Consider the following 26,473-nt stretch of genomic DNA (forward strand, 5'->3'; position numbering starts at 1 on the left):
GAGGATGGAGCCAGACTCTTCTCAGTAGTGTCCAGAGACAGGACAAGGGGCAATGGACACAAACTGGAAGGAAGGAGGGTCCATACAAACATAAGGGAAAAACTTCTTCCCTTTGAGGATAGCAGAGCACTGGAGCAGGCTGGCCATAGAGGCTGTAAACTCTCCATCTTTGGAGGCATTCCAAATCCACCTGGGTGTGTTCCTGTGTGATTTGCTCTGACAGAGGGCTTGGACTAAGTGATCTTCAGAGGTCTCTTCCAACCCCTGCCATTCTGTGATTTTTGTGACTCTACTTGCTTGTTCCTACACAGGCTTCAGGTCATAGATCTTTTTCTAGATTTGACAGCAGAGGATAATTGAAACAGCAAAAACTTCATCAGTGTAGACATGAGCTCCACTCTGGAGTCATGAATTAACTGAGCTTTTAAGGTAATCCCTGGAGGTGTTTCAAAGACACAGAGATGTGGTGCTGAGGGACATGATTTAGCAAAGTGAGAGAATGGTTGGACTTGATCTTAAAGGGCTTCTGCAGCCTAAACAGTTCTATGATTTGAAGATAATTATTTACATTTTGAAAGATTAAAAAAAATCCTAGGAAAGAGGTTTAGGCTGGATGTTGGGAAGAAGTTCCTCCTAGAAAGAGTGATTGGTCATTGGGATGGGCTGCCCAGGGAGGTGGTGGAGTCACCATCACTGGAGGTGTTTAGGAAGAGACTGGATGGGGTGCTTGGTGCTTAGTTGATTAGATGGTGTTGGGTGGTGGGTTGGACTTGATGATCTCAAAGGTCTTTTCCAACCTGGTCTATTCTATTCTATTCTATTCTATTCTATTCTATTCTATTCTATTCTATTCTATTCTATTCTATTCTATTCTATTCTATTCTATTCTGTTCTGTTCTGTTCCGTTCCGTTCTATCCCATTCTGTCCTATCCTATCCTATCCTATCCTATCCTATCCTATCCTATCCTATCCTATCCTATCCTATCCTATCCTATCCTATCCTATCCTATCGCACATCCATCTTGTCTTGCAACACCTAACACTATGCAATAGCTAACACCAAGAGACACTGAACAAAGCACATCAGCTAGAATTTCTTTCTGCACACACTCTATAACCCTACTGATGTTTAAGTTCTACACCATATACTTCTCCACCCTTCATCACTAAATGTTAGACCATACCAAAGTTTTGCCTTTGAACAAGAGGACACAGTCTCAGGCTGCACCAGGGGAGGTTTAGGCTGGACGTTAGGAAGAAGTTCTACACAGAGAGAGTGATTGCCCATTGGAATGGGCTGCCTGGGGAGGTGGTGGAGTCAACATCATTGGAGGTGTTCAGGAGGAGACTTGATGGGGTGCTTGGTGCCATGGTTTAGTTGTTTAGGTGGGTTGGATTGGTTGATGGGTTGGACACAATCATCTTGAAGGTCTCTTCCAACCTGGTCTGGTCTATTCTATTCTATTCTATTCTATTCTATTCTATTCTATTCTATTCTATTCTATTCTATTCTATTCTTCTATTCAAGTATTCTTGAGTTGGTTTGGCAACTCAATAAATCAGTTATGCTACAAAAGGGAAGAATTTTTAGTCATGAGGTCTGTGGTGACAGGTTGGACTTGATGATCTTTCCAACCTTGGTGATTCTGTGATTCTGTAATTTGGGGATAATTATTTCATCCTGTTGTTTTACTCAAGGCCCACACTTGTGTGCTTGCAGACTGCAGGACTGTATTCCCAGCTCACTAGAAGCTCTGTCTAGTCTTCTGGGTATTATCCAAATGCAAGATGTCCTTGTGCTTAGGAGGTTTTTATTTAGAATTAAGAGGTTATTTATATTTGTGTCTGCAAATTCTAAGCACTATTGATCTGTGTATTTGCCTGAGTAAACCAAGACAAGAGACATACCTTCTGTACCATTTAAAATGAGGAAATGAAACAGTCCCAAGAGGCTAAATAGCTTAAACTTCTTCAAAAGGATTATGCCTTACTCATAATAAACCAATATTGATATATTGTGAAAGCAATGAAATCATGGGGTTTTCAGCTCAAAATTAATAACCAGGGCTTGAGAACCATGCAGAACAATCACTTCACTTCAAAAAGAGATCCAGAAGCACACTGAATTTCACATAATCACGAAATAGTTTCAGCTGGGAAAGACCTCTAAAATCTTAGAGTTCAACCATTCTCTAACTCTGCCAAGGCTGGTGCCAAACCATGGCCCTTCATGGACATCTCTGCCTTTTTGAAACACTTCCAGGGATAGGGATTCAATCACCTCCCTGGGCAGCCTGTTCCAGTGTTTGAGAACCCTTTCAGTGAAGAAGTTTCTTCTAATATCCAGCCTAAACCTCTCATGGTGCAACTTGAGGCCATTTCCTCTCATCCTATCACTTGTTAGGAGGGAGAAGAGATCAACATCCACCTGGTTCCAACTTCTTTTCAGGGAGTTGCAGAGAGTGAGAGGCTTTCCCTCAGCTTCCTTTTCTCTGGGGTAAATGACCCCAGTTCCAATCATAAAATTCTGTGTTAGTTTTGTTTCCTGGCACACAACTTTGGTATGAGAAATAAGACCCTGTGCCACCTTCCTGTTTCCAGCTTTGGGACCCTGCCCTAAGTTGAGGGTCCTGAGTCAGTGGGCTCCTGCCTACTACACACTCTCATTTTCCTCAAGTTTGGAGTCAAGATGTTTCCCTCAGAGAATGGCACCTTGTGAAAACAAAAATACTTCCAAACAAGATATTAAATTTACCTCCATTTCCTTCAACAAATTCTCTCAATTTCAGAATGAAATCCCTGACTACTCCCCAGCGAGAAACAAATCAGAGTCTAGAGCTGGCTGCTACTGTGAGGATGTGACTGCTTCTGGCTGCCTGCCTCTTTCAGGGTATTTTATCATGGCACAAGCTTAAACCCTTCAGAAAGTCATTTTCCAAGATACTACAAAAATTGTGGTGCTCAGGACCTTAATATGTACAAGAGCCAAATTATAATTCCTCTGTGATTGCATAGGGATTGCAAATTCTCTGTCCTGATGATAAGTGACATTGGGCTACTGGGATGGGCTTAATTCTCTTGCTCTGCACACACACACACACAAAATCAAAGTATCTTTATCCAGAACATTCTTAGGCTAAAAATATCTGTTTAAATCCAACCTGATCCAACCTGATCTCCTTCTGTGATCAGGTGACTGCCTGGTGGATGTGGAAACAGCTGTTGATGTAGTCTGCCTGGACTCCAGCGAGGCCTTTGACACTGTCCCCTACAGCAAAGGACACTGAGACACTTGAAGGCATCCAGAGAAGGGCATCAAGGCTGAGAAGGGGTTTGGAGCACAGCCCTGTGAGGAGAGGCTGAGGGATCTGGAGTTGTTTAGCCTGGAGAAGAGGAGGCTCAGGGGAGACCTCATTGCTGTCTACAACTACCTGAAAGGAGGTTGTAGCCATGAGGAGGTTGGTCTCTTCTCCCAGGCAAGCATCACCAAAACAAGAGGACACAGTCTCAAGCTGCACCAGGGGAGGTTTAGCCTGGAGGTGAGGAGAAAGTTCTTCCCAGAGAGAGTTGTTAGCCATTGGAATGTGCTGCCCAGGGAGGTGTTGGAGTCACCATCCCTAGAGGTGTTGAAGAGGGGATTGGTTGTGGCACTTGGTGCCATGGTTTAGTAGTCATGAGGTGTTGGGTGACAGGTTGGACTTGATGATCTTTGAGGTCTTTTCCAACATTATTGATTCTATTATTCTGTGATTCTATGATTCTAAATATGACAAATGTTCATGGGATAGCAATAATCATTTTAACTTTGTGAAACAGAAAGTTTCTCCCTTACTTTGAGCATGTTTTCAATAGAGGAGATAGGATAATACAGATAGGAACTTTTTGGAACAAAGATGTTAATGGAAAATGTCAACGCCACTGAACTGATTAAGTTACTATTCTGGAGTTTAGCAGGTATCTCTTTTTTTGCCTTTAATGAGTTGAAACAGAGCAATTAAAATGGTTAGGTTTAGGTTTGTCAATGTACATATTCCAGCCCCAGAAAATAGGGAGATCTTAATTAAGATAGCGGTGATTGCAGCACTAACAATTTCACAAGAGTATTGCTAAGTATCGAATGATGCAATAGTAAGTGGACATGTCAATCCCTGTATGGCAGTACCTATCATTTGTGAGGATTATTTTATAGCATTCCAGGGGAAATTTTGATGTTAGGAAAAAAATTCTTTCCTGACAGAGTGGTCAGGCATTGGAACAGGCAGTCCAGGGAGGTGGTGGAGTCACCATCCCTGGAGGTGTTAAAAATAAATGAGATCATAGAATCATAGATCATTAGAGGTTGGAAGTGACCTCCAGAGATTATCAAGTCCAACCCCCTGCCACAGCAGGATCACCTAGAGCAGTGTAAAGAGGAATACATCCAGGTGGGTTTTGAAAGTCTCCAGTGGAGGATACTCCACAATCTCTCTGGGCAGCTAACTCCAGCACTAAGACCCTCTCACTGTAAAGTTTCTCCTCATGTTGAGGTGAAACCTTCTATGTTCAAGTTTGTATCCATTGTTCCTTGTCTTATTACTTTGCACCACTGAAAAGAGCTTGGTCCCCTCCACTTGACACCCACCACTCAGGTATTTATAGACACTGATCAAATCCCCTCTCAGTCTTCTCTTCTCCAGACTAAACCACCCCAGGGCTCTTGGTCTCTCTTCCTAGGGGAGATGCTCAAGGAGAGATGCTCAAGGTGTGGCACTTAAGGACATGGTCTAATGGTCATGAAGGTGTTGAGTAGAAGGTTGGACTTGATGATCTTAGAGGTCTTTTCCAACTTTAATGATTGTATCTTTCTATCATTCTATGCTTCTGTGACTATGTTTTCAGTAATCAACCACTCTGGTTTCATTTTAGAGAGACAAATCAGGACACCTTAGTCACCTCTTTCATGCTGGTGTCTTCATAACTAACTCATTGAAATATTTGGGCTTACATTGGGAATGACTTAAGACACATTTGAAACATTTTTAAGAGAACATTGAGATAATTTTTTTGATGGTTTTCATGGACAAATTTCAGAAGTAAATTTGTTGGGTAGATTCAGAATGGTTAAATCTTATCTGGTTGGCAACATGTGTGTAAATCAAATTCCTTATCCAATTTGCAGTTCTAATGGAACAAAAAGGTTTTCTATGCAGAAAGTAAGGAATAGGATTCTAGGTTATTTTAAAAAAGGCATGAAAAGGAAAGCATCACACACACAGAAAAGAGTGAGAAGGCCCAGAAAGTGGTGGCGAATGGTGCCACATCCAGCTGGTGGCCAGTCACTAGTGGGGTGCCCCAAGGATCAGTGCTGGGCCCCATGCTCTTTAACGTCTTTATTGATGATCTGGATGAGGGCATTGAGTCCATCATCAGTAAATTTGCTGATGACACCAAGCTGGGGGCAGGAGTTGATCTGCTGGAGGGTAGAGAGGCTCTGCAGAGGGACCTTGCCAGGCTGGACAGATGGGCAGAGTCCAAGGGCATGAGATTGAACACATCCAAGTGCCAGGTTCTGCACATTGGCCACAACAACCTCATGCAGTGCTACAGGCTGGGGTCAGAGTGGCTGGAGAGTAGCCAGGCAGAGAGGGACCTGGGGGTGCTGGTTGATAGTAGGCTGAACATGAGCCTGCAGTGTGCCCAGGAGGGCCAATGGCATCCTGGCCTGCATCAGGTAAAGTGTGGCCAGCAGGAGCAGGGTGGTCATTCTCCCCCTGTACACTGCACTGGTTAAGCCACACCTTGAGTCCTGTGTCCAGTTCTGGGCCCCTCAGTTTAGGAAGGAGGTTGACTTGCTGGAGCATGTTCAGAGAAGGGCAACAAAGCTGGGGAGGGGTTTGGAACACAAGCCCCATGAGGAGAGGCTGAGGGAGCTGGGTTTGCTTAGTCTGGAGAAGAGGAGACTCAGGGGTGACCTTCTTGCTCTCTACAACTACCTGAAGAGATGTTGTAGACAGGCAGAGGTTGGTCTCTTCTCCCAGACAACCTGCACCAGAACAAGAGGACACAGTCTCAAGCTGCACCAGGGGAGGTTTAGGTTGGACATTAGGAAGAAGTTCTATACAGAGAGAGTGATTGCCCATTGGGATGGGCTGCCCAGGGAGGTGGTGGAGTCACCATCATTGGAGGTGTTCAGGAGGAGACTTGATGGGGTGCTTGGTGCCATGGTTTAGTTGATTAGGTGGTGTTGGATTGGTTGATGGGTTGGACGTGAAGATCTTGAAGGTCTCTTCTAACCTGATCTGGTCTATTCTATTCTATTCTATTCTATTCTATTCTATTCTATTCTATTCTATTCTATTCTAAATATCAGTTCAGATGCAATGGGATAAAAAAGATCAGGAACATTAAATGTCCATGATCCCTACCCAGCTATTCAATAATTATTTCCTGTGTATCAGCTGTGGATTTAAAAGGAAAACAAAAAGAAATGAAATGGAGAAAGCAACACAGTTTTCAAGCTGTGCTTTGGCTCTTCAGGTTTTGACTTTAGACAGGAAAAGGTCTGCTTGCATGAGAAAATGGTACTGCCTGGTGGGAGCTGGTTTTAGTGGAAAACTGAGATAACAGAAGGAAGGGGGAAAAAAAATACCTGTAGAGGCCTCTGTGCATCCAAGGCATCCAGAACTACAAATGCTTTCAGACCCTGGTCTTTTATCACTGAAACCTTGTGTGATCATTCAGTCTCCAAGCAGCCTGTTCTTGCCAGTTTGAGTCTGAAAAATGAAACAAGTAGGTACATGGTTGTGTTTGACAAAACTGGTACAAAAGCTTGGCAGGTTTGCACAGATTTCAGCAATTCCTAATTACAGAAATGGAAGAAACTTATTTCCCATGACACAGCAAGCCACAGCCATTGAAGTCAGTACAATTTAATTTCCCTGAGCCTGTGAGATCTCCTGGACTTCTGAAGAGAACCACCCTGAATTGCTGCTGCTGCTGCTGCTTTTTTGCACTGGGTGCTGTGTTTGGAATCAGCTTCTTTAGCTGCACCCAATAAGAATGATTGCAGCAGCAATGCACTGTGATTACCGCACAGAGATTGTACACTTACTAATATGTACTAGGAGCAATACAATGCACACACAGCTATCTTCATTTTGAGCACTGCTGTCTCCCTGCTGCTTCTCAATGCAAAGAAGGTTGTATTAATTCCTGGCAGCTCTTCCAGAGCTTTCTGCTGCCATGTTCTGTCATCAGCTGTCCTCAGCCAGAAAATGTTCCGTACTGTGCAGTTAACCCCAGCAAATGCTGTTATCTACTGCATTAAACATAGGCACAAACACATCAGAGCTCAACACCTTTTTACAAACTAAGCTGGAATAAAATTAAAGACTCCATTTGAAGATGTTTCAGATGAGAGCAGGGAGATCTTTAACTAGATCAGGTTGCTCAGGGCCCCATCAAGCTTGATCTTGAATGTCGATAGGATAGGATAGGATAGGATAGGATAGGATAGGATAGGATAGGATAGGATAGGATAGGATAGGATAGGATAGGATAGGATAGGATAGGATAGGATAGGATGGGATGGGATGGGATAGGATAGGATAGGATAGGAAGAATAGAATAGAATAGAATAGAATAGAATAGAATAGAATAGAATAGAATAGAATAGAATAGAATAGAATAGAATAGAATAGAATAGAATAGAATAGAATAGAATAGAATAGAATAGAATTAACCAGGTTGGAAGAGATCTTTGCAATCATCAGGTCCAACCTATCATCCAACACTATCTAATCAAGCCATGGCACCAAGCGCCTCATCCAGTCTCTTCTTAAACACCTCCAGTGATGGTGACTCCACCATCTCCCTGGGCAGCCCATTCCAATGGCAAATATCTCTTGCTGTGAAGAACTTCTTCCTAACATCCAGCCTACACTTCCCCTAGCACAGCTTGAGACTGTGTTCTCTTGTTTTGGTGCTGGTTGCCTGGGAGAAGAGACCAACCCCCACCTGGCTACAACCTCCCTCCAGGTAGTTGTAGATGAGGCCACCACCTCTCTGGCTGACCTGTTCCAGTATTTCTCTACCCTCACTGTAAAGAACTTCCCCCTTATTTCCAGCCTAAATCTACCTTGCTCTAGCTTCAAACCATTGCCCTGCACATATCCTACTAAATAGCTTCCTCTGGGTTCTTTTTTTTCTCCCGTGATAAATAGCAAAATCTACTTTAATGCAGCAGTTTTCATTAAGAGCCAGCAGGATTTACAAAAGCAGCCCAGTGATCATCAATAAAGCTCATACAGATGTAGTTCTGTGTCCATGAAGGAAGCAGCTGTTTGTTGAATTTAGGATAATGAAATCTTCCTTGACACACAGGCTCAACAACGCTGCATTGGCATGCCCAGCGTATATCAACAGTTCCTGTTAGGTTTCATAGCTTCAGGGCTTATCAAACCATTTCTCTGCATGTCCCTGAATGATGTTGGAGCCACAGATGTTGGAAAGCAAACAGACAGCAAATACACTGGAGAGTACAACAGATCTCCAGCTTCCAGTGTAGACATTGTCTGTATCCGCTAAAACTGTATTCAGAAGGTGAACAAAGCAAATAGCAAATGAACCTTGTCCCAAAATAGTTCTAAATGTTTGCCCTGCAAGAGATGTGAATAGAATAGAATAGAATAGAATAGAATAGAATAGAATAGAATAGAATAGAATAGAATAGAATAGAATAGACCAGACCAGACCAGACCAGACCAGACCAGGTTGGAAGAGACCTTCGAGATCATTGCATTCAACCTATCATCCAACACCACCTAATCAACTAAACCATGCAACCAAGCACCCTATCAGCATCCCTCCAATGATGGTGACTCCACCACCTCCCCAGGCAGCCCATTCCAATGGGCAAATCACTCTCTCTGTGTAGAATTTCTTCCTAACCTCCAGCCTAAACCTTCCCTGGCACAGCTTGAGACTGTGTCCTCTTGTTCTGGTGCTGGTTGCCTGGGAGAAGAGACCAACACCCACCTGGCTACAACCTCCCTTCAGGTAGTTGTAGAGAGCCTTTTCTTCTCCAGGCTAAGCAACCCCAGCTGCCTCAGTCTCTCCTCATAGGGCTTGTGTTCCAAACTTTGTTACCCTTCTCTGGACACCTTCCAGCTATGACAGATGCATCATCCCTTCCTTGGCTTTCCCACTTCTAGAAGGAGATTCAAGTCCTTGCCAGTTTTCTTACTGAGAAGTAAAAGCCAGGTGACCTTCACTAATAAGCAATGGGAGATGCTCTGCTAATACAGTGGGATACAGGGTAATGATTTGAAGGTTGTAGGCAATTCAAAGCCCTTAACAGTTTACACCTAAGAACATTTCACTCTGCAGCAGATGTCTTTCAAATGCATATAAATATCTAAGGGTGGAGGTCATGAGGATGGAGCCCAGTGGTGCCCAGTGGATAGGTCAAGGGGCAGTAGGTACAAACTAGAAAACAGGAGGTTTCCCTTGAATCTAAGGAGAAACTTCTTTCCTGTGAGGGTGCTGGAGCCCTGGACCAGGCTGTCCAGAGAGGCTGTAGATTCTCATACTCTGGAGGCTTACAAAACCCACTCAGACTCATTCCTGTACAACCTGCTTTAGCAGGATGGTTGGATTAGATGATCTCCAGAGGTCCTTTACAACCCCCATCACTCTGTGACTTCCTGATTCTGTCACCTTGCAGTGAATAGGTTTCTTCTGCATTTGTTCTTCCCCCACATATTTTGCCCATAGGAATCTGGAGGGTCTAACTAACACACTGGCTTGTCAAAACTTGATTTCATTCTCATTCTTATTCCAGTCAAGTCTGACCTGAGCCAGGGCTGTCTAACCTTACCAGAACCAGATTTCATGTCTGCTTCACTCTTTTGCTTTCTGAAGTTTATCTTGTCTCATAATTGGTTTAATATCTAATAGCTACAATTATAACAGCTAATAGCTACAATTACAATATCTAATAGCTACATTCCTTGAGAGCCTTCTCAACCACATTAGTCAAAGTTCTGTAAGATTTGAATCTGGAGCTTTAGTAGGATTTATTTGTATCTACTGTTGTAAAGAATGAAGGAATGCAACATTTCTGGAATAGGCACCAGGTCTATTTTATGAGCAGAGGAAGCAACACAGCATTTTGCTGGTTACTCAGAGATGGAAATAGAATATAGATCTGTTCAAGATCTGTTAATTTTTTACTGGCAAGCACCAAGAGGCTATTCCTGAACAAGACAAGCTTATTATTATGTAGACAATGGGACTGAGTGCACACTCAGCAAGTTTGCAGATGACAGTAAGCTGGAAAGTGTGGTCAACATGCCAGAGGGATGGAATATCATCCAGAGGGATGTGGACAGGCTGGAAAAGTGGGCCCAGGTGAACCTCACAAGGTTCAACAAGGCCAAGTGCAAGGTCGTGCAGCTGGGTCAGAACACTCCTCATTATCAATAGAGTTTGGGGGAGGATAATGAAGATAGAGAACAGCCTTGTGGAAAAGGACTTGGGGGTACTGGTGGATGAGGAAACGGACATGAGCCAGCAGCAGGTACTTGCAGCCCAGAAGGGCAATCACATCCTGGGCTGCATCAGAAGCAGCATGGCCAGCAGATCAGGAGAGGTGATTCTGCAGTAGGCACTTGCAGCCCAGAAGGGCAATCACATCCTGGGCTGCATCAGAAGCAGCATGGCCAGCAGATCAGGAGAGGTGATTCTGCAGTAGGCACTTGCAGCCCAGAAGGGCAATCACATCCTGGGCTGCATCAGAAGCAGCATGGCCAGCAGATCAGGAGAGGTGATTCTGCAGTAGGCACTTGCAGCCCAGAAGGGCAATCACATCCTGGGCTGCATCAGAAGCAGCATGGCCAGCAGATCAGGAGAGGTGATTCTGCAGTAGGCACTTGCAGCCCAGAAGGGCAATCACATCCTGGGCTGCATCAGAAGCAGCATGGCCAGCAGATCAGGAGAGGTGATTCTGCAGTAGGCACTTACAGCCCAGAAGGGCAATCACATCCTGGGCTGCATCAGAAGCAGCATGGCCAGCAGATCAGGAGAGGTGATTCTGCCTCTCTGCTCTGCTCTTCTCTGTAAAAAGCTAGAGCAGGGTGGATTTAGATTGGACATTAGGAGGAAATTCTTTACAATGAGGGTGGTGCAACACTGAACAGGTTGCTCAGGGAGGTTTTGGAGGCCCCATCCCTGGAGACATTCAAGGTCAGGTTTGCCAGGGCTCTGAGCAATCTGATCTAGATGAGGATATCCCTTCTCACTACAGGGGGGTTGGCTAAATGACCCTTCCAAGCCAGTGCCTTCTTTGATTCTATTATTCTATGGTTCAGTCCCTACCACAGCCTGCAGTTTAACTGGCAAAAGATAATTTGAGGACAAGGGAATTTTCTAAATGCAACAAATCACTTCAGAAAATCATCTGGGGGCAAAGGAAGGGATGGAAGAAAGCTGGACTTGGTGAAGTTTTATTTACAGGTGTAATCATAGATATTTTAATGTGTGATTGTATTTTTTGTGCAACTTGAGAAGTCAGTTGTGTTTTTAACCTGCAAAGCTTTGGGTTACTGCATCATTTGTGAGCAAACACAACTGTCTCTTGAGCAATGATGTTCTAACCACAGAGCCCAGTTTTGATTTTCATGTTTAGCTCCTCAGGATTCTTTTTAACTCCCTCTGGAAGATGCATAACAAACACTCAGCTCCTGCAATACAGCTTATCCCTTTCTCTTTCAAGAAATACATTTTTCATCCCTTGCCTGTGCTTTGTAAAGTGTTTTCAGTCCCTCACAATTCTTCTGGAGGTATTGGGAATGATAAAATAGAGGCAGACAATGAGACCTATTCATTCATTCTGTGTCTCTGATAAGAGTCCAGAGGTTAACATTTCTCCATGGTAACTACAATGGCTTAAAGGTCTTCTGATAATAACATGATGGATTCCAGTCAAGTCACTCAGGAATGAATCTATTACTTTAAGCAAAGTTACTCCAAAGATACCCATTCTTCAGCTTGCACCAGCAGAGAAGGCCAGTGAGGGGCTGTCGCAGTCCTGACTCCAGAAAAAAAATAATAGTCTTCATAGAATCACAGAATTGTCAGGGTAGGAAGGGACCCCAAGGGTCATCTAGCTCCAGCCCCCCTGCCATGGCAGGGACACCTCACACTGCAGCAGGTCGCTCACAGCCCCATCCAGCCTGGCTGCAAAAACCTCCAGAGATGAGGCATCTACCACCTCCCTGGGCAACCTGTGCCAGTCTCTCACCACCCTCATGGTGAATGGTATTCTGGCTTGAATGTAAGGGGGAAATCTATTTCCAGGAAATATCTGACAGACCCTTTCCAGAGTTTGCAGCTTTTAATAGGGAGTGGTCCAGAGAAGATAGAGATTTGTTGGGAGTGAACATTTCCTGGCCTGTATCAGTGTGGCCAGCAGGAGCAGGGAGGTCATTCTGCCCCTGTACTCAGCACTGGTTAGGTCATTCCTTGAGGCTGTCTCTGGTTCTGGGCTCCTCAGTTTAGGAAAGATATTGAGTTGCTGGAAGGTGTCCAGAGAAGGGCAACAAAGCTGGGGAGGGGTCTGGAGCACAGCCCTGTGAGGAGAGGCTGAGGGAGCTGGGGTTGCTTAGCCTGGAGAAGAGGAGGCTCAGGGGAGACCTTCTTGCTTCTACAACTACCTGAAGGGAGGTTGTAGCCAGGTGGGGGTTTGATCTCTTCTCCCAGGCAACCAGCACCAGAACAAGAGGACACAATCTCAAGCTGCACCAGGGGAGGTTTAGGCTGGATGTTAGGAAGAAGTTCATCCCAGAAAGAGAGATTTGCCATTGGAGTGGGTTTCCCAGGGAGGTGGTGGAGTCACCATCCCTGAAGGTGTTTAGGAAGAGACTGGATGGGGTGCTTGGTGCCATGGTTTAGTTGATTAGATGGTGTTGGATGATAGGTTGGACTTGATCTCAAAGGTATTCTATTCCATTCCATTCCATTCCATTCCATTCCATTCCATTCCATTCCATTCCATTCCATTCCATTCCATTCCATTCCATTGCTGTGGGCAAGTTTGTTTATTTAGGAGAGATTTGCACAGTTATACAAATGTTCACAGCTTCTTTAATCACTTTGGAATGCTTGAAGGTCGTTGGGTGACTAAATTCATGTGAAGCATCATATATTTTCCTTCTGCAGATTATTATTTGCTGGGTGGGGCTGTTGTGAGAATGTAAGGTAATTATTCAACACCAGATAGAGGTTTATGGTCCTTACCTCTATCTGAAAGCTGGGTGTGCTTAGGCAAGGAAGTAATTGGAGCATTTTAAATACAGGGGAAAATGTGCTCTTTTAAGAAAGAATTGCAAGGGTAAACATTCAGCAACACTACAGTGTAAATTGTAATCAGAGTTGGGTTGATGTGTCCCTCACACCATTATCCCAAACCTCTGGATGGAGGAAGCTCAGCATGAGTTGGTGCAAAACAGGGAATGCAATGGAATGCAATGGAATGCAATGAAATGGGATGGGATGGGATGGGATGGGATGGGATGGGATGGGATGGGATGGGATGGGATGCACCAGGGGAGGTTTAGACTCGAGGTGAGGAGGAAGTTCTTCACCAAGCAAGACATTCGTCATTGGAATATGCTGCCCAGGGAGGTGGTGGAGTCATCGACCCTGGAGGCGTTCAAAAGGGGATTGGATGTGGCACTTGGTGCCATGGTCTAGCCATGGGGTCTGTGTTGATAGGTTGGACTCGATGATCCTCGAGGTCCTTTCCAACCTAAGTGATACTGTGATACTGTGGGATGGGACGGGACGGGACGGGATAGAATAGAATAGAATAGAATAGAATAGAATAGAATAGAATAGAATAGAATAGAATAGAATAGAATAGAATAGAATAGAATAGAATAGAATAGAATAGAATAGAATAGGTTGGAAAAGACCTTCAAGATCATCGAGTCCAACCTATCACCCAGCACCCTCTAATCAACTAAACCATCGCACCAAGCGGCTCATCCAGTCTCCTCTTAAACACCTCCAGTGGTGGTTACTCCGCCACCTCTCTAGGCAGCACATTCCAATGGCTAATCTCTCTTTCTGGGAAGAATTTCTACTTAATATCAGCTTAAACCTTCCCTGGCATAGCTTGAGACTGTGTCCTCTTGTTCTGGTGCTGGTTGCCTGGGAGATGAGACCAACCCCCACCTGGCTACAACCTCCCTTCAGGGAGTTGGAGAGAGCAAGAAGGTCTCCCCTGAGCCTCCTCTCCTCCAGGCTAAGCAACCCCAGCTCCCTCAGCCTCTCCTCACAGGGCTGTGCTCCAGACCCCTCCCCAACTTTGTTGCCCTTCTCTGGACACCTTCCAGCAACTCAACATCTTTCCTAAACTGAGGGGAAATAACTAGGACTGTAAAAATATCTCTTTTTGAAAGGAGGGTAATGTAGACACAATATATCTGCTCCAGAATGGCATTTCTATTCCTTTTGGCACAGTAAACCTAATTAAATTGTTACATTTTGAAATCTTTATGAGAATCTTAATTATTCATGTCATCAACAGGCTGGGGGGGGGAAAAATGTAGGTTAGATGTGGGGAGAGTTTGGCTCTGCAAAGACATTACTTAAAAGCACATTTTTTTTCCTTGCATGACTGAGCACGTGTGCACACAAACTGGATAGTCACACTTTACAATGAGGTTACACTTATGAATTATTTACAAAGGGTTGGTAAACACTGTAGGCTATTACAGAACCCACAAAGTCCATAGGTTTGTTATAACTACATATTACACCCTCAAGTAATGTGCAACCAAGTGTAATTTATGAGAGCCCTCTCCATAGTGTTGTTTATGATGTATATTAATCATTTATTAATCCTTTATGAACTATTTATAAGTGCAGCCTTAATGGAAGGCACAGCTGATGAGTTACACCACTGCACTGGCTGCATGGGAGTGGAAGGTTGCAGGTCTCTGCCCTTCCTTTTAATAAGCTAAGCAGCTGTTCGCAAGGCAACGTTCACCAGCTCCTTCCTTACAGACTCCCAGGAAGTTAGAAATCTGAGGGAGGCATTACAGAGGTTTTGCATGTAAAAAAATCATTATAAAATCATCTCATCATAGAATTGTCAGGGTTGGAAGGGACCTCAAGGATCAGCCAGTTCCAACCCCCCTGCCATGGGCAGGGACACCTCACACTACAGCAGGTTGCTCACAGCCACATCCAGCCTGGCTGCAAACACCTCCAGGCAGGAGGCTTCCACCACCTCCCAGGGCAACCTGTGCCAGTTTCTCACCACCCTCATGGGGAACAACTTCTTCCTCACATCCAGTCTCAATCTACTCATTTCTAGTTTTGTTCCATTCCCCCTAGTCCTGTCATTTCCTGCCCATGGCAGGAGGGTTAGAACTAGGTGATCCTTGAGGTCCCTTCCAACCCTAATAATTCAATGATTCTACCTGGCACCCTAAAAAGTCCCTCCCCAACTTTCTTGTAGGCCCCCTTAAGATACTGAAAAACCACAATAAGGTCTAAGATCTAAAATTTGAAATAAAGTTATCAAATAAAATGAATCCTTTTTCTACATCTTCACCCATAATTCAGTAGGTGCTCTTCACCGTGTCCATGAGACAGAACTCCTTGCAGATCACCCCAATATGTATCAAGTTCTAGGAAGTCTAATTTCTCTGGAGGCCTGTTGTGTAGTTTGGAACATCAACCCACCAAAGTGTGGGCTATGATTTTAGGAACTGAGCAGAGGAAGGTTGCTGTGTGAAGGTGGATGTCCATCAATACTTAGGGTGTCCACACAAAATGAGCAGTGTGAGAGAAATGACAGAATCACAGAATGGTGGGGGTTGGAAGGGACCTCTGGAGACCATCCAGTCCAACCCCACTGCCAGAGCAGGTTCACCTAGAGCAGGTTGCACAGGACAGTGTCCAGGCAGGTTTTGAATGTCTCCAGAGATGGAGGCTCCACAACCTCTCTGGGAAGGCTGTGCTCTGCCACCCTCAAAGTGAAGAAGTTCATAGTATCATAGTATCAGTTAGGGTTGGAAGGGACCACAAGGATCATCTGGTTCCAACCCCTCTGCCATGGGCAGGGACACCCCACACTAGAGTTCCACCACATATTCTACCACATTAGGTGAAAGTTTCTATATCCAAGCTTGTGCCCATTACAGAATAAAGAATTAACCAGGTTGGAAAAGACCTTTGAGAACATCAAGTCCAACCTATCACCCAGCACCATCTAATCAACTAAACCATGGCACCAAGCACCCCATCCAGTCTCTTCTTAAACACCTCCAGTGATGGTGACTCCACCACCTCCCTGGGCAGCACATTCCAATGGCCAATCTCTCTTTCTAGGAAGAACTTCCTAACATCCAGCCTAAACCTCCCCTGGTGCAGCTTGAGACTGTGTCCTCTTGTTCTGGTGCTGGTTGCCTGGGAGAAGAGACCAACCCCCACCTAGCTTCAGTCTCCCTTCAGGTAGTAGTAGAGAGCAATGAGGTCTCCTCTCAGCCTCCTTTTCTCCAGACCGCTTACCTCTTATCTGTCACTGGGCAGGCTGGTCACATCCTCCTGACACCCACCCTTGAAGTATTGATCAGCATTATAAATAAGCATTATAAGCATGGCTGCTGTACTCTAGGAAACCATAATATCTAGCAACAGATCCTGGCTTACAGGGTTATTCTTCTGCTCCAAAGCAGTTCTTCCTGCCAAGGTACAGCTCCTTGTGCTTGCTGCAGGCAAGCTCCACTCGCTTTCATGTGCACTTTTATCACTGTTCTTGGCTTCTTCATGCATCCTGTGAAATCCCTTGCTGAGGTGTTTGATACCAGAGTCCAGTCCCAGCACGTTAACCCTTCACTTGTTCTTTTGCAGGAAACAGATCTCATCCTGACCTTTAATATCTCAATGCATCGCTCTTGGTGGATGGAGAATGGGCCAGGATGCACCGTGACCTCAGTAACCCCAGCACCAGACTGGGCACCAGAGGACCATCGTTACATCACTGTCTCGGGGTGTTTGCTGGAATATCAGTACATAGAAGTGGCTCACAGTTCTCTTCAGATCTTCCTTGCAGTAAGTGTTTACAGATTGCTTCATTTCCATCACCTTTTCTAGGTTGCCTCTTGCAGAACATCATGAGCAGAACATCATGAGCAGAATATCATGGCCAGAACGGTGGAGCATGATGGCATTTGTTCACAACCCCTCACTCCCAAGTGTTAGTTTTGGTATGAAACTCTGGTGTCTCACAGCTGTTTCAAGACACCTGTACATAAAAAAGCTCCAACCTGCATGTTTATTGTGTGAGAACTGCTGACAGGACACACTCTGTTTTCCTGACCTCCATTCTGACCATTGACCATGCCACTAATGATTTGTGGCAGGTTATATTCAACTTACACTATAGGACTAAGGGGAATGGAACAAAAATAGAAATGGCTAGATTGGATGTTAGGAAGAAGTTCTTCACCATGAAGGTGGTGAGACACTGGAACAGGTTGCCCAGAGAGGTTGCAGAAGCCTTATCTGTGGAGGTGTTTAAGGCCAGGCTGGATGTGGTTGTGAGCAACCTGATGTAGCGTGAGGTGTCCCTACCCATGGCAGGGGGGAGTTGGAACTGGCTGAGCCTTGAGGTCCCTTCCAACCCTAACAATTCTATGATATAAGTTGTACATAATAATAGATTGGATGTTAGGAAGAAGTTCTATACAGAGAGAGTGATTGCCCATTGGAATGGGCTGCCTGGGGAGGTGGTGGAGTCGCCTTCATTGGAGGTGTTCAGGAGGAGACTTGATGGGGTACATGGTGCCATGGGTTAGTTGTTTAGGTGGGTTGGATTGGTTGATGGGTTGGATGCAATGATCTTGAAGGTCTCTTCCAACCTGGTTTATTCTAAGTAATTCTATGTAATTCTAATAAGGAGTTGCAGCTATAACTGCTATACTACAGCTATATACAGCTGTAACTGAGTTGGTCTGCCTGAAAGTTAATGCTGGGGGGAAACTTCAACCCACCACACTGTGCATGCCAAATGGACTATAAAAGAAAAGCCAAAACGAAGGAGTAAATAGGAAAAAATTAGAATCCCTGCCTCAAAAATGGTTCACAGGACTCAAAACTGATCAGTTTGTCTTTACCCATAGTCATCAATATGCAGCAAAGGAGAATGGGAAAGGTTCTTCTCAAAAGAACCAAAGACAGTAGTTGGATGAAAGCCAGACCCAGAAATCTTAAACCTTTTGAGGAGGATAAGAATCCACTGTTACACTGCAGAAAAGGTGTAAGGAATGAAAATAGCTTATTCTGAGGGCAATGGGTAGGGTTTTCAACCGTATTTACCTGTAGCAATCATTTGGCTTTGTGTTGTCTCAGCCCTAGGTGGAAAGATGAGCTAAATGCTGAATTAATTACACTGAAGGACAAGCTGCATTTTGATGTTTGCTCTAGGGATATATCTATGTTTATTATGCCTAGGTGGAGTTGTATGCAACTGCAAATGAAACTGTTACTACACAGATATGTTTTGGACCACTGCAGTACCTCAGTGTCCTTGTAGTGAAGAACCCAGATTTGAATGCAGGAGCTGAGAGCAGCCTCAACAGTGCCAAGTGTTGGGGCATGTTCACCTCACTAGTCCTGTTGCTGATCCAGGCCAGGATGCTGGGCACATGCTGGCACATATTCAGCCAGCTGTCAACCAGCACCCTCAGGTCTTTCTTTGCTGGGCAGCTTTCCAGACACTCTGCCCCAAGCCTGGAGCATTCATGGTATTGTGATGCAAGTGCAAGACGTGGACTTACCATTGAGCCTTACATCATGGCCCTTGGCCCATCAGTCCATCCTATCCAGGTCCCTCTCTAGAGTCCTTATACCCAAAGCCCTCCAAAGGAGATACCCAGGCTTATTCTTTTGACTTATTTTTATGCCTGTAATGACTGATGAGCACAACACTCAAGGAAGATCTAATTCAAGCTCAGTTCTGTTCCTGATGCAGCAAGGTTTTCTGTGTGTCTGTGTCTACATGGTGCTGTGTTTCTAGATAAGGTCAGTCTCTGCAAACCAGAGGAATGATTCAGAGGAAACAAACTATTGGTAATCCATTAGCTACAGCCAACTACACCTGGGTTTATATTTACATTTGTGTTATGTAGGAGGCTAGGTAATGAGCTACACACTGTAACTAAGGGTCCGTTTTCCAAACCTGGTGCTTGAAACTTTACTGCTTGAATCATTTTCACATTTCCACTGTGAGCACAGAAATGTTGGCATAATTATTTATCGTGTGACAGGACAAGGAGAAATGTCTTGTGCAGTGACAGGACAAGGGGCAAGGGCTTCATACTAGAAAAGAGCAGATTTAGATCGGATATCAGGAAGAAGTTCTTTACTATGAGGGTGGTGGAACACTAGAATAGGTTGCCCAGGGAGCTGGTTGAGGCTCCTTCCCTGGAGATATTCAGTGTAAGGCTCAATGAGGTCCTGGGGAGCCTGATCTAGCTGGAGATGTCCCTGCTGACTGTGAGGAGGTCAGACTCCAAAGGTCAGGACCTTTGGAGGTCCCTTCCAGCCTGGACCATTCTTAGCCTGGAGAAGAGAAGGCTCAGGGGAGACCTTCTTGCTCTCTACAACTCCCTGAAGGGAGGTTGTAGCCAGGTGGGGGTTGGTGTCTTCTCCCAGGCAACCAGCACCAAAACAAGAGGACACAGTCTCAAGCTGCACCAGGGGAGGTTTAGACTGGATGTTAGGAAGAAATTCTTCATAGAGAGAGTGATTGGCCATTGGAATGTGCAGCCCATGGAGGTGGTAGAGTTGCCATCATTGGAAGTGTTTAGAAGGAGACTTGATGGAGTGCTTGGTGCCATGGTTTAGTCGATTAGATGGCGTTGGGTGATGGGTTGGATGTGATGATCTTGAAGGTCTCTTCCAACCTGGCCTATTCCATTCTACTTCTACTTCTATTCTATTCTATTCTATTCTATTCTATTCTATTCTATTCTATTCTATTCTATTCTATTCTATTCCATTCCATTCCATTCCATTCCATTCCATTCCATTCCATTCCATTCCATTGCACATGTGGTGAGAAAGAGAGGAACTCCCTGGCACTGCCCAGTGGCACATACCACCACGTGAAAAGAACAGATATTGCTTGGTTCTCAGCAAACTAGTTTCCAACAAACCCAAGCCTTAGATCAGATTTATCTCCAGCTAGCAGAAAGGAATGAATCTTTCCTTTCAATTTTCTTTTACAGGCACTTAAGTGGATCTTGCACTTTAACTGTAAAACTGCAAACTGCAAGCTCCAAATTGGTGCCTTGCTTTCTGTTTGGATTTCTGTGTTCACACTAATAATGTTCATCTGGACTTTTTCACTGACTGTTGGCACTACAGCATGGTTTTAAGGGTGTTTTCCACTGCCTACTGATAAGAAGTTCCAAGATGCTCAGCTTCACTCAGGACCACTTATGTCAGACTTTGAAAACATTATACTGAGTGTATTTTGTACAGCTTGCCAGTAAGCTACAGATGGTAGGGCTTCCCCTAGATATATTTGCTGTGGATTACTTAGTGGAAAGACTAAGACAGCTGAGATAAAAGCTATAAAACCCCTCATGGTTTATACTTTCCCAAAAACAAGTCTCAAGGTGAGCTGTGGAAGATTTCAAGATAGACTGCTGAGGAGCTGTAGAATACTCAGGGTGCCTATGAGACCTTACCTCTCTGGAGGAGCGTGTCCCAGAAACAAACAGAATTACAGCATCACATATTGCGTCAGGTTGGAAGTGACCCTCAAAAGTCACCTTGGCCAAACCTCTCTGCAGTCAGCAGGGATTTCACAGAATCACCAAGGTTGGAAGAGACCTCAAAGATCATAAAATCCAACCTGTCACCACAGACCTCATGACTAGACCATGGCACCCAGCACCCCATCCAGTCTCTTCCTAAACACCTCCAGGGATGGTGACTCTGCCACCTCCCTGAGCAGCACATTCCAATGGCCACTCTCTCTTTCTGGGAAGAACTTCTTCCTAACATCCAGCCTAAACCTCCCCTGGCACAGCTTGAGACTGTGTCCTCTTGTTTTGGTGCTGGTTGCTACAACTTCCCTTCAAGTAGTTGTAGAGAGCAATGAGGTCTCCCCTGAGCCTCCTCTTCTCCAGGCTAAACACCCCCAGCTCCCTCAGCCTCTCCTCACAGGGCTGTGCTCCAAACCCCTCCCCAGCCTTCTTGCCCTTCTCTGGACACCTTCCAAAAACTCAACATCTTTTTTTATACTAAACTGAGGAGCCCAGGACTGGACACAGGACTCAAGGTGTGGCCTAACCAGTGCTGAGCACAGGGCACAATGACTTCCCTGCTCCTGCTGGTCACACTATTCCTGATACAGGCCAGGATGCCATTGGCCTTCTTGGCCACCTGGGCACACTGCTGGCTCATGTTCAGCCTACTGTCAACCAGCACCCCCAGGTCTCTTTCTGCCTGGCTGCTCTCCAGCCACTCTGACCCCAGCCTGTAGCACTGCATGGGGTTGTTGTGACCAATGTGTGACCAATGTGGCAATTATATGTGTTGAAGTAATAGAAGAACAGAAGTAATGGAATATTCAGTTTGATGGTCTCTATACTTTGACTAACCGAATGCTAATGGTTTAGAAAAAAATCTTCAAAATGGGTAAATATTGAGAACTGGTGTGGGGGGGGAGAAGCTCTGATTAAACAAGGATTATCCAAATTTGAGTATTTAGCATTTATTTATGCAAAGCTGGGCTGGAGTAACCCCCAATGAGAACAGGGGCCGCAAATCGGCCGCAGTCACTCCTTTGTCCCATGACACAGAGCACTTAGAATCATAGAATAGAATCATAGAGTCAGTAAGCTTGGAAGAGACTTCAAAGATCATCAACCTGTCACCCAAGGCCTCATGACTACTAAACCATGGCACCAAGTGCCACATTCAATCCCCTCTTGAACACCTCCAGGGATAAATGCTTTAGACCCTTCACCACCTTTGGTGTCCTCTGGATACATTCCATCACCTCAGTGCCTTTCTTGGAATAAGAACCTTGAGCACCCAGAGCATCTTGAGCACCCAGAGCATCTTGGGCACCTGGACCACAGCAAGTTTTCTCCAAGGAGCACGGCTCTGCCTGTCCTTGGTGCCTACATATCATGAAAATGAACTTGTCTGCTGGTGGCATGACTTGGATACCCATATGCTTCATACATTAAAGTCTCCTTATGCACATAATGGTTATTGATTCTTGCTGCTTACATCAGAGAAGCTATTTCATTTTCAGGACTCCTGGGTTATCTAGGATATAGATATTTAAATTACAGGTCTCTGGAGAGAATCATTCCAGGTAAAGAATGAGGTCAGTGGTACTAATGGAGATTTGATTTGCTGCTGGTTTATGAAATTCTGTATAATATTTGCAGAGCTGAGGTTAGGAACAGGGAATTGTAGAATAGTTTTTATTATACAAGACCTCTGTCTTGGTCCAGAGAGGGAAAGAGACTCAAATTCTTTTAGAACATTCCCGTGATGTGAAATTAGAGGCACAAACGAGGCCAAAATATCAACAGCTAGACTACTTATTACATAAATAAAGTGGACACAAGAAGGGGAGAGGGAGAAAATAGAGAGGGAGAGAGAGAAGAGAGAGAGAAGAGGAAAGGAATTATATTACCACACTCCTCATTCCCCACAAGACAGTTTGAGTCTGTGGAGGAAAGGTGCTGCAGGAGATGTGGGGTCTGTAGAGAAATGGTGCTGAGGCTTTGGCTGGAGAAGAGCTGTGGTCGTCTGGGGAGATGTTGGGTTGGTACAGGGACAGTGCTAAGGCTCCTCTGGGCAGCCTGTGTCTGTAGAGAAAGGGTGCTGAGGCTTTGGCTGGAGAAGAGCTGTGGTCCTCTGGGCAGCTTCTTTTCTCATTGTCCCGGCTTTCCCTTCTCAGCGGCATGGTCCGTCTTCTGTGTTTTCCTTCATCTCCGTTTTTCTCCCCATTTTTCTCCTCTGTTTCTCTCTCCAAACCAGTAGTTGCTCAAGTCTTTTATACAGTTTTTAGTCCTTAGGTATGTATTCAAATATTGTCCCTCAGGAATTCCAGGGGTAGGAAATAATCCAGGTATTGTTTCCCTGGAAATCTTTCTGTGTATTGCTGTGTGTTTGGGCAAGATTTTGGATGGAGGGGGGTGGAATCTCCATCTCCCCCGTCTCCATCCAGACAAGCCCCCCCATATTCCTTACACATCAGGAAACAGGTGGCAAAAACCATTGTGTCACCCTGCCCAGGGTACTTGATGGGTGGAGATTATCTTGCCCTAAAGGCGTGCTGGCTGGGTCCTTGGGTCCATTGTTGTAGTCCCGTGTTATCAGGATGCAATCACAAGCTGATTTGCATCCAGGATTGGTAGACAGGATTCTTTCCACCTTCTTTCCAGTGGCTCTGCTATCACTTTATCTTTGTTGACTCACACCAAGAGAGACAAACTTTTGGTCTCTCACAGCCTCTAAGATCATTGATTCCATCCACCTAACACTACCATAGCCATTAAACCATGTGCCAGTGTGCCATGTCTACAAGATTTTTGAACCTCTCCAGGGATGGTGACTCTACCACCTCCCTGGGCAGCCTGTTCCAGTACCTGACCACTCTTGCAGCTAAGACTTTTTTCTTAATATCCAACTTAAACCTCCCCTGATGCAACTTGAGGCCATTTCCTCCTGTCCTGTCACTCATCACTAGGGAAAAGAGACCAACACTCATCTCTACCACCTTCATAGTAAAAAAAACCTCTTGCTAATGTCTTGTCTCATTCTGCCCTGCTCTAGTTTAAAACCATTCCCTCTCATCCTGCCACCACAAGCCTTTATAAGCAGTGTCCCCCAGCTTTCTTGTAGGCCTCTTTCAGGTACTAGAAGGCTGCTGTATGCCCTTGTGCCTTCTCTTCACCAGGCTGAACAAGCCCAACTCTCCCAACCTGTCTTCATAAGAGAGGTACTCCAGCCCTCTGATCACTTTTGTGGCCCTCCTCTGGACCCTCTCCATTCTTGGGAAAGTTATTTCCTCTCTCTGTGCCTCTTCCCAAGTGTTGCAGAGATGAAAGCATGCCTAAAATGTTCACACTCAGTTTACATGACATTTACATGATCAGAGGGCTGGAGCACTTCTTCTGTGAGGACAGACTGAAGGAGTTGGGGCTGTTCAGTCTGGAGAAGGCTCCAAGGTGACCTAATTGTGGCCCTCTAGTATCTGAAAGGCGCTACAAGAAGGCTGGGGAGGGACTTCTCAGGATCTCAGGTAGTGATAGGACTAGGGGGAATGGAATGAAGCTGGAGGTGGAGACATTCAGGCTGGATGTGAGGAGGAAGTTCTTCCCCATGAGAGTGGTGAAACCCTGGAATGGGTTGTCCAGGGAGGTGGTTGAGGCCCCATCCCTGGAGGTGTTTAAGCCCAGGCTGGATGAGGCTCTGGCCAGCCTGATGTAGTGTGGGGTGTCCCTGCCCATGGCAGGGGGGTTGGAACTAGATGATCCTTGTGGTCCCTTCCAACCCTGACTGATACTATGATACCATTTGCATAGACAGAAAGCTCTTGGATCCCCCAAGCAGCCTGTAAATGTGGATGGCACCTAGTACAGTGAGGCCTTTCTATGGTAAAAGGAAACTCTAATAATGGTAATTGCATTTCATACAGAAGTGGAGCTCTGATTCTCTACATCTCCTGTATTTCCCTTCTTGCTTATGCATGACCTGCCCCAAGCTCCCACAAGGCTCTTCGTGCAGGAGTCGACAAATTGAAATCCATTTGGAGATTAAAACTTTGCAAATATGCAAATCAAAAGATCAACCTTGGAGATAAGTGTGCCAGAATTACACATCTATTTGCCAAAGCAGGATTAAAAAAGCATTTATCATGCTTGTCTTCTTCCCCCCTCACTTCCCCGCTCCCAAGCCTATTGATTTACGTGGAACTAAGTGCCCGAGTTATGGGAATAAGGCTCACGTGAAGGCATCACCTTAGCCAGATTCTGGTTTAGTTATCTAAGATGAACTGTCTCACATTATTCCAGTAAGACCAGTAGGGGAAAACCATTTTTTTCTCAATGCCCTGCACCTACATTATTGATGGCAAGACACACACAAAATAAACAAGCCCCTAACTAACCCATTGCACAGAAGTATTGACCATTGCCATCGTGATCCTGCCCGCTGGCTTTTATGTGCTGTACATTAGTTGCAGCTCCCAGCTGTTCCTTCCTGTATTTATACTGCATGCAGTCATTGCTTCATTGCAATCATTACAATTATTATTTCATGCTTTAAAATGTGTAATATGCAATTATCCACCCATAGCAGTTACTGGAAATGTGGGCTGGTTGGAATCCTGCGTGCACGCAGAATACCTTCCCAGCTCTGATGCTGTCAGCTTGATTTAAAACATCACAAAGCATAACTGTGTTATTAAGATGCAATAATACACTTAGGCAGTAAGGATGCCAGCTTCCAAATCTCTGCTTTGCTGCAGACTTAGAGGATGACCTTTGGCAGAGTGCTTAATTCACGCTAATTACTCTCCGTGCTGTATAAACAATGGTTCTTAAATATTTCAGGAAGATGTTGCCAGGATAATTCCATTAAACACTGCCAGGTAATCAAATATTGCAGCAAGGTGGTCTGTGTATGTATTTAAGCACTTGGAACAGTAGAATGGCATTAACATTCCCTGCTTCTCCCAAGGATTAATAATAATTAGACTTGGGTACTCTTAAAAACCTTCCTGTTAGCATAGCACAGGTGACATTAAACAGTCTCATGCCCATGTGGAGGGATGAGGGGAGTGAGGAATCACAAAATCACGGTGCTGGGGGTTGGAAGGGACCTCTGGAGACCAGCTAGCCCGACCACTCTGCTGCAGCAGGGTCACACAGGGCAGGCTGCACAGGAACCCAGGTGGGTTTGGAAAGTCTCCAGGGAAGGAGACTCCATATACACTGAGCAATCACCTGTTCCCATAGGATTAGTTTTTTTTTGCTGGACTGCCTACTTAGGTGGAGTCACCATCATTGGAGGTGTTCAGGAGGAGACTTGATGGGGTGCTTGGTGCCATGGTTTAATTGATTAGGTGGGGTTGCATTGGTTGATAGGTTGGATGCGATGATCTTGAAGGTCTCTTCCAACCTGGTCTGGTCTATTCTATTCTATTCTATTCTATTCTATTCTATTCTATTCTATTCTATTCTACTCTACTCTACTCTACTCTACTCCTGTTCTCTCTTCTCTTCTCTTCTCTTCTCTTCTCTTCTCTTCTCTTCTCTTCTCTTCTCTTCTCTCTTCTCTTCTCTTCTCTTCTCTTCTCTTCTTCTCTTCTCTTCTCTTTCTCTTCTCTTCTCTTCTCTTCTCTTCTCTTCTCTTCTCTTCTCTTCTCTTCTCTTCTCTTCT

The 26,473-nt window shown here is 45.0% G+C and overlaps 1 protein-coding gene across 2 annotated transcripts in view; it reads left to right on the forward strand.

Annotated features, from left to right (window-relative positions):
* The window catches only part of NKAIN2 (sodium/potassium transporting ATPase interacting 2), a 626,732-nt gene that overhangs the window by 533,937 nt on the left and 66,322 nt on the right, over nt 1–26,473 (forward strand). For both annotated transcript variants that reach the window (XM_068162342.1, XM_068162341.1), the window contains exon 4: nt 16,904–17,104. In XM_068162342.1, the coding sequence (XP_068018443.1) occupies nt 16,904–17,104 (201 nt within the window). The remainder of the gene's footprint in view (nt 1–16,903; nt 17,105–26,473) is intronic.

The sequence above is a fragment of the Melanerpes formicivorus genome, unplaced genomic scaffold (assembly GCF_026170545.1).
Source record: "Melanerpes formicivorus ecotype bairdi unplaced genomic scaffold, bMelFor1.0.p_v2 SCAF_63, whole genome shotgun sequence".
NCBI classification, from domain to species: Eukaryota; Metazoa; Chordata; class Aves; order Piciformes; family Picidae; genus Melanerpes; species Melanerpes formicivorus.